The sequence below is a fragment of the Sturnus vulgaris genome, chromosome 15, assembly GCF_052056855.1.
Source record: "Sturnus vulgaris isolate bStuVul1 chromosome 15, bStuVul1.hap1, whole genome shotgun sequence".
Lineage (NCBI taxonomy): Eukaryota > Metazoa > Chordata > Aves > Passeriformes > Sturnidae > Sturnus > Sturnus vulgaris.
Genome location: NC_142257.1, coordinates 2,532,039 through 2,540,436, shown reverse-complemented (window position 1 = coordinate 2,540,436; position 8,398 = coordinate 2,532,039). Strand labels below are relative to the sequence as shown.

The window sequence follows — 8,398 nt, the reverse complement described above, 5'->3', positions numbered from 1 at the left end:
ATGTGAAAATCTTTTTCCTAATATCCAACCTGTATTTCCCTTGGCGCAGCTTGAGACCGTGTCCCCTTGTTCTGTTACTTGCTGCCTGGTGATTCCCCTGCCCACGGGAGAAAACAAAGCCATGTGCCCTAAAAACTACCCAGAGAGGAGGGAGACAGATCTGTTCTGTAAAATATGTTCCTATTCTGGCTCTAACCGGTCTCTGCAGTGTCCTGCCACTGCTGTCACACGTGTGACATCAGCACGAAGGTCACCCACACATCCCTGTGTGTCCCAGCGGGGCAGGGCATTTCACAATGTCACCGATGTCCTCCTGCCCGGGCTTAGCTCCGGTGCAAGGGCAGCGCTGCCCTTGTGCCACCAGGGCTGGGGACAAAGGGCTGGCGGCAGCTGGCAGACAGGAATGCCATTCCAGGGACACTTCTGAGTGCCGGGATGAGCCGTGGGGGTTTCATACCTGACCCCGAGAGAGCCAACACTGAGCAGTGACAGTGAGCAGGGACAGATTCAGCAGGAGCTCGTGTGTGTCCCCAAACCACGGCTGGCACAGGAGGTGTCAGGGTCTGTACACGCTGCCATTTGTCCCTCTTCTCTCCTCAAAGCTTCCCTGTGAGGCTGGGCAAGGCTGGCACAGGGTGCCCGGAGAAGCTGTGGCTGCCCCTGGACCCCTGGCAGTGCCCAAGGCCAGGTTGGACACATCCCCACACACCTGGGATAGGGGAAGGTGTCCCTGCCATGGCAGGGATGGCACTGAGGGATCTCCAGAGGTCCCTCAACTATTCTGGGATTCTGTGATTACACTCCTGCACTGCTTGTCCTCCTGAATTAGGATGGGAATATCCTAAAGAGCGAATTATCGCGCCCAGCATCACTGGGAAGGAAGCGAACCAAGGTGTAGGGTTTGTGCCCTGCAGCTCCCAGGTGCAATCGGTGTCAGCGATGGTCTCAGCACACACAGCCCTTGCTGGAGGCAGTCGGGTCGCAGGATTTCGATAGAAATACAGCACGATCCCACACAAATTGATTTTTTTTTTTTTCGCGGTTTACATTATCTCTGCGCTCCCGACAGCACAGGAGAACACACACGCAAGCCACATCCTCGCTGTTATCATAGGAGGGGGATCCCTGAGCATCCAGCCGCACACCTGGAGAACGCAACACCCGGGCCCTCTGCCCGGCCGGCCCCGTTCCGGGGGGACACGGGGAGCCCTGTGACCTCCCCGGCCCGGTGATCCCAGCACCGCCATCCCCACACAGCCGCCGGTGGATGCGGGGAGGGGGCCTCACGGTCCCGTGAACTACAACTCCCAAGATGCACGGCGACAGCAACGCGCCCGCTTTTCCGCTGGCTCGCGGGGCCACGCCACTGTGCACGCTGGGATTTGTAGTTCTAGTCAGCCACTGAGCACACAGCATCTCCCTTGATGAGAACTCGCCTCCCCGTGATGCAGCGCGGCGCGGTGACATCATCGGCGCGCGCCGGCGCGGAGGCCGCGGGCGATGTCGGAGAGCGGCGGCGGCGGCGGGGCCGCGGCGGGCGGGGGCGGCGGTGGCGGAGCGGGGGCCGCGGGGCCCGGGCCCACCGACCCCGCCTCGCTGCCGCCCGGGGACCCGCAGCTCATCGCCATCATCGTGGAGCAGCTCAAGAGCCGCGGCCTCTTCGATGGCTTCCGCCGAGACTGCCTGGCCGACGTGGACACCAAGGTACCGGCGCCGGGCACCGAGCCCAGGCCCTCCCCGCTCCCGCAGCTGCGGGGCTGCTCCCGGCAGAGCCACCTCCACAGCCCGGGCCGGAACGGGCAGAGAACAGGCTCAGCCTTTCATTGCCCAGCCCAGGCTTTCCTGGGAAAACACCTTCCCATAAAAACAGTGCTGCTCCCAAGCTGTATTTCAAAAATCCCCATATTCTCAAATATTCCTATATTCTCAAACGAAACCTTTAACCTTTGTTTTTTGAGTAAATGTTCTCAGCCACAACAAACTCCTTATCATTTGTTGCCAGTAGTGAAGTTGGGCTGTCAGTGTCAAGTTGGATTGTTTGTAATGGCTCTGTCAGAATTCAACCCTTTTTGTAGAATTTTGCTTTCCCAAAGTTTTATGCTTCCAGCAAGAGCCCTCTCCTGGGATCTGCCGTCCTCATCCAGGGCCAGCACCCAGGACAGACACATCAAACTCTGAAATATCCCTGTTTCCCCCTTGTCCTTCCCTTGCATCCAGGATGTGGATGGTCTTCAGTATTTATATAGATTTGATAGTTAAGTTCCTGTTCAATGGAATTACATTTGCTCTGATAAAACTAAAATAATTATAATTTAAACTACAATTTTATATTTTCATTCTTATCTTCTCTGCTAGTGCCACAGAAGCAAACAATTCAAGTTCTTGTTTGGTGACAGTATTGCTCAGGCAGTTTCCTAGGAATTCTGGGGTGGAGGGTTTCCAGACAACAAGAACTCTGCTTAAACAACCTCTGTCTGCACAGTTTGCATTTCACTACAATTTCAACCTCCATCTCTCCAGCTGTTTGAATTATTACAACACTGAGTGTTCTGTGCAATTTCCAGTTGTGTCTCAGGGAAAACAGGATTATCTTTGTTCAGAGAGTGAAAGGAGGGGAGCACAGACAACAGAGCAGTCTGTGTGTGACAATAGCTGCACTGTGAAGGGCTCTGGCAGGGGGCTGTTTGGAGCTATTTGAGCTGTCGAACTGGATTTATTTTTTTATTTTTTTTTTTAGCCAGCCTATCAGAACCTGAGGCAGAAAGTCGACAACTTTGTCTCGACCCACCTGGACAAGCAGGAATGGAACCCAGCCATGAACAAGAACCAGTTACGGAACGGGCTGAGGCAGAGTGTGATCCAGTAAGTGAGCAGCAGCCTGCACAGTTAATGATATTTGATAAGCCATAAATCACCCAAGGCAAGGGAGAACTGGCAGAATTAAGTTTTCCACAGCATTTGTGTTGTCCTCCCTGAGGTTCATTGTGAGAGCGAGTGCAGTCTGAACTCTCCCCAAAATGCACATTATTGCTCTGCCTGAAATTAATGGTTTTGAATGGTGAAATATTTATATTTGCTGTCCAAATTATTGCTGCAAAAACACTGTGCCTGCTGTACTGAGCTGGATGACCTTGATCTTAACTTCCAGGAAAGAGAGGAGCCTTTAAAGATTCTTTAAAGAAGGAGTCCTGAGGATGCCAAAGGTTGTGTGTGCAGAATCCATTCCCTGTCAGCAGCAATTTCTGCACCAGCCTGAGCTCCTGCAGCACAGGACAATTCCTGTCCAGCTATTTCAGACACTGCACTGGGGACCACCAGGATGAGCAGAGGGATGGAGCAGCTCAGCTGGGAGAGCTGGGATTGTTCATCTGGAGAGGAGAAGCTTTGGGGTGACACAACTGTGGCCTCAGTGCCTGAAGAAGCTACAAGATGGAGAGAGACTTGACAAGAGCCTGGAGGGACAGGACAAAGGGGAATGGCTTCAACTGACAGAGCAGGGTTACAGCAGATATTAGGAATAAATCCTTCTTGGGAGGATGGGCAGGGCTGGCACAGGGTGCCCAGAGAAGCTGTGGCTGTCCCTGGACCCCTGGCAGTGTCCAGGGCCAGGTTGGACACTGGGGCTGGGAGCACCCTGGGACAGTGGGAGGTGTCCCTGCCATGGCAGGGGGTGAAATGGGATGAGCTTTAAGCTCCCTTCCAACCCAAACCATTCTGTGACTCTGACAGCTTAGGCTGCTTCCCAGAGCTGCTGGGTTTTTATCAGGGAGAGGAGGGTGAGGTATTGCACACAGAATGTTGTAGTGCAAAGAACAGCCCTGGCCATGGGGGGTCTGAACAGTCCCTGTCACTCCTGGAGGGGCAGGGCTGAGCCCTGGGGGTGTCCAGGTGTGTGTCCTGCCCACCCAGGCTGCTGTTACCTGGAGGTGGCACAAGGTGCCCTGTGTGTCTGCATCATTATCCTGTGGCTCCTTCTCCCAGTGCCACGAACATCTCCATTTCCTGTCCCTGCTCTCTTGCAGACATGACTTAACCCTCCCAGACAGCCTGTGCCCCACAATGCAGGAGCCTGACACAGCCCCTGATGTCACCAGTCACTTCAGTTCCTGCTGCTCAGACCAGAACCTCTGCTGTGTGCTCACTGTCTTGTTTTTGTAATTCATACCCATCTGTCTAGACTGTTACAAGGAGCAAGTGACAGTCCTGTCCTTAGGGGGCAGGGCTCTTCTCCTTCCACTCAGCCAAAAAAAAGCCTGTGCTCTCACCTGCCCTCCTCCTCAGAATAGCTTATTTCTCTTTTTGTGCCAAAATGCATTCGTGCCAAAATGTGTTTATTTGCTTTCATGTTGACCTGGTTTCCACAGGAGCCCTATTAAAAGTGGCTCTTGGCCAAGGTGTCATTTAAGTACCTGGGAGACCAGATGTGAGTTGTTAATTCTGTAGGGAGCAGGGAGAGAAATAGGTGAGTGAAACAAGTCCCTGTTAAGGATCTCCTGAGTAGGCTGCAGTTCTCACCATGTTAATGCTAATTGCAGTTGACAGGAGGGCTCTGGAGAGTTTCTGGAGGAGATTGGGGAGAAGTTTTTTCAGAGGAGCTGAATGACTTCTTTGTCTTTGTTCAAGGTCAGGAATGCTGGAAGCTGGAGTGGACAGAATTATTTCTCAGGTGGTGGATCCAAAACTAAACCACATCTTCAGGCCTCAGATAGAGAGGGCGATTCATGAATTTTTGGCTGCACAAAAGAAAGAGGAAAATGTGCCAGCTCCTCCTCCTCCAGAGCCTGAGAATAAAGATCCTCCTGCTCCATCTCAGGATGCCTCCTAAAGGTCTGGTATCTCTGCACTTACTGCTGACATTCCTTGTGCCTCATCTCTGTATTTGCCCAGTGCAAGATAGAGGAGGGCTTGGCAGGGGGGACACTTTGATCAGCAGCCTGTTGTCATTGTCACACAGCCCTCTGCCACTCCAGTGGCTGCTGAAAATAACTGGGACTAAGACATAGGGATGATGTAAAGCAGCTATCAAGGAACACTGTGCACTCTGCCAGAGCTGGGTTTGGATCTGCCCAAAGAGCCTTTTATTCCAGTAAAGCATATCCAAAAAGAAAAAAGCATATCCAGCAGCATTAACATGGAAGTGGCTGGATTGCCTTCAGAACTGTATCAAATGGATTAAAAATAGATATCATTTATTGATACACAGATGGGAATAGAGTGGTGACAACTTATTGTGGCTTAGCATTGGAAATTTCAGGTATCTCTGCTTCAGAACAAGCACTGGAGTGTTGAATTATCACTGACCAAAATAGTCCTGCTGGAGTAAGGGCAACATCTCTGGGAGTGCAAAACTGTTCACTCAAACTGGTTTAAATAGAGCAACCTGGATCTTCCAGCTGCAAGGACTGAGGGTGCCTTTGTGGCAAACAAGTTCATTCTGGCTTTTGTGATTAAAATAACTCCAGGGGCCTCAAGGGGCCATAACTGCTCCTCTGTCTTAGCACAAGATGTGCCCATCTTTGCTAAGGTTGCAAAGGTTGAGTTGGATATTGATGAACCAGTGTTTTGGTGAGAAATTTCAATCTGCAGCTATGCTGGGGGACTTCAAACCATGCTGCAAGAAAGGAAGTTAATTGTCATTTGTTCCATCTGCCAAGGTTTTCTGAAAGCAAAAATGCTCATATAATCTACAGCTGATTTATTTAGAAGGAATAAGATCCTGCAGTGGCTGTTCTAATGCTCGGAATTATCAGAGCAACAAGCACCAGGGTTTAGCTCAATAGTAAAAGTTTAAGTGGCTGTAGTATCATCCTGAGTAATTTACTTGTGACTTGCAGCTTTAATGCCTTGAATTTTTGCATTTGTCTGGTTCAAGTAGTTTAAAAGTCCATTATAACCCACAGCAAAATGCAGTTGTTAATATATCCTAATGCACTGACTTGTGAAGGTGCTTTTATATCCTCTAAAATTTCTTTTTTTTTTTTTTTCCTTGCAGGGAGATCCTGCTGCTGAGCAGCTGCAGTTGCAACATGCCCTGTTAGACTGGCAATGGATTCCTTGTTCCCTTTGGTGCAGGATTGCTGTCTGCCAAAGATGATTAACCTTTATTAGGCCTGTGGGAAATAGGCACTGAAATGGGGAAATTCAGGTGCACCTGGAGTTCTGCCTGTGGAGGGACAGCCCAAGTGTGGAGAGATTTTTGCTGTGAACTGCAGTGTGTGTTCATTAGTCATGCCTTTGGGCAAGGGGGTGGGAAGGAAAAAAAGGGAGTTGTCTGCTGTCTGGAGGGAGTGGGGAAGTGGGTTGAGGTGCTACAAGGAGCACAAAGAAAGGAAGGAGGGTTTGGGGGGTGGGGTGTTTTTTGGAGACCAAGTAGAGCTGTCAGATTTCCTCTGATAGAAGCCAGAGGAGGGGGAGCCTCTGCTGGGTTACAGGGAGTAGCAGGTGCCAGGTCAGGTGGAATTCACTGCCTGCTTTGGGAAAGGCATTTCCTGTTCAAAGCCTGGAGCTAAAGCTTCAGGATCCATTACCCAGATCAATTCTGTTGAACACAGGACCATGTTTACAGTTGGCTATGCCTATAGCTGATGTCACTCCTATTTCCCAAGGAACTCTGGGGAGCAAAGGGCACACCAGAGTAGGGGATCAGGTGGAAATTTGTCTTTTTCTGCTTGGAAGACTTTTCTTTCTCAGGTGGAAACTGTCCTATGCTTTCAACTTGAATGCATGCAGTGTCCTCGGGATGACAGTCAAATGGAGAATGTGATAACCTGTCCACATCTTTTTGCAATAAAACACCTCAAAAAGCATCTCTGAGGCTTGGCTCAGTATTCTTCAGTATTTTTTTCTTAAGAATAAACTATATAAAGAAATCCAGGAGTCCTGATGGCTGGAACCCTAAGGAAAGTGTGACCTTACAATATTTTATGGGTTAATCCAGGTTTAACAACCTGGGGTTGTTTCTTGTCATGAAATATGATAGTTTTATTTTCCTTTCCACAGAAGATGTCTCAAAAAATGTAAAATGTTGTGAGGATTGTGTGAATAAAGGGATCTCTCCTGGATGTTGGTTTGGGGGTTAAAGACTGCTCCAAATGTGTAATAAATGTTTTCCCTCAGGGCCTTAAGGGCAGCTCTTGACAGAAAAGAATCTTTTACCTCCAGGTAGGGTTCTCAACCACTTCTTTGGAACTGGAACGTTTATTCGGGGGAAAAAATGTTTAACAGTTTAGAAAGAGCAAATGAAAAGGATTCTGACTGTGCTTAGGCAGATTCTGGATGACAAAAGGAGTAGTCAGGGAGCAGGGACACCAGCTCAGGGTTTTTTTGTAGCAAGTCAAGCTGGATTTACTACAGTGAGGAGGGAACCTGAACCTTCATTTCCTACCTGAGCTGCTTTAGAAGATGAGTGAAGGAGAATGGACTCAGCCAGGGTAGTTTCTAAAAGGCTTTTCCATTATTCTCTCTGTGGTAGCTCTGACACTGCTGTGCCTTTGGTGGGGCCCAGCCTGTGCACAGCTCCAGTGGCTGTGGGAACTTTCAGATCACAACAGAAGCCCCTGAAGAGTTGGGGCAGCCAGTGTGGGGTCACAGGCTTTAATATTGGGGTTCTGAAGTCCTTGCTTTGGATCAGAGCCTTGGAAGCACCCCTGACACAATGGGACAGTGACAAAAGCCACCAAGCCCTTATGATGAAGGATTTGTGCAGTGCCCTTTGATTAAATTCTGTCAGTCACACAGCCAGAACCAGGATTCCAGCCTTAAAAGCTCAGTGATGAGATAGAAATCTTCACACCTGAACAAAAGAACAAAGCTGTACCTACTATAGAAGTGAGATTGTCCCTGCAGCAGGATGCTGGACTAAAGCTGGGCAATGAGTCAGGTTTTGCTGTGCTGGGTATGTTAAGCACAGCCTAAGGAGTTTGGGGAGGCAGAGAGGTCTAAGATGTTCGAGGAATCAAGAAGCTCACGTTAAACTGAGATGTTTGCACAAGCATCACTTGCAGCACTCCAGAACTTTCCTTATTTTCCCACTACTTTCCCTTCTTCCCATCAAACCCTGGCCTGCAGCCATACAACAATTCTGAGCTCCCTGTTCCTCTGACAGTGTCCCAAATGTCAGAAAAAACAACAGAATCTCATTGCCTTTCTCCCATTATTCCTGAAAAACGTACCTGTAATGCATATCAAACACACAAGGCAATCAATTTTTACAAACATATTTTAGCCCAAGATAAACTTAATTCCAAGTACTGAACAGGAGTTAAGTAATGAATAATGTGCTTATAACACATTCTTGAAGTAAAACTGATTCTTGCTTTAAATTATTAGGCATTTTCTGATTTTTTTTAAACTTCTTATGTGAACCTTACATAAAATAAAGGGATGATTCCTGAGGCAC

At 49.1% G+C, this 8,398-nt stretch overlaps 1 protein-coding gene across 1 annotated transcript; it reads left to right on the top strand.

Annotated features, from left to right (window-relative positions):
- The first annotated feature begins 1,474 nt into the window (after positions 1 to 1,474).
- On the top strand, positions 1,475 to 6,806 carry BOD1 (biorientation of chromosomes in cell division 1). The gene is made up of 4 exons (XM_014876047.2): positions 1,475 to 1,704; positions 2,738 to 2,862; positions 4,624 to 4,827; positions 5,993 to 6,806. Exons 1-3 carry the CDS (start codon positions 1,501 to 1,503, stop codon positions 4,823 to 4,825), a joined length of 531 nt encoding a protein of 176 aa, XP_014731533.1. The 5' UTR covers positions 1,475 to 1,500; the 3' UTR covers positions 4,826 to 4,827; positions 5,993 to 6,806.
- The last annotated feature ends 1,592 nt before the right edge of the window (positions 6,807 to 8,398 follow it).

Coding starts and splice junctions, on each gene's coding strand:
- BOD1 (XM_014876047.2), top strand. CDS start 1,501: ATGTCGGAGAGCGGCGGCGGCGGCGGGGCCGCGGCGGGCGGGGGCGGC. Junction 1,705..2,737: donor TGGCCGACGTGGACACCAAG/GTACCGGCGCCG, acceptor TTTTTTTTTTAG/CCAGCCTATCAGAACCTGAG. Junction 2,863..4,623: donor CTGAGGCAGAGTGTGATCCA/GTAAGTGAGCAG, acceptor TCTTTGTTCAAG/GTCAGGAATGCTGGAAGCTG.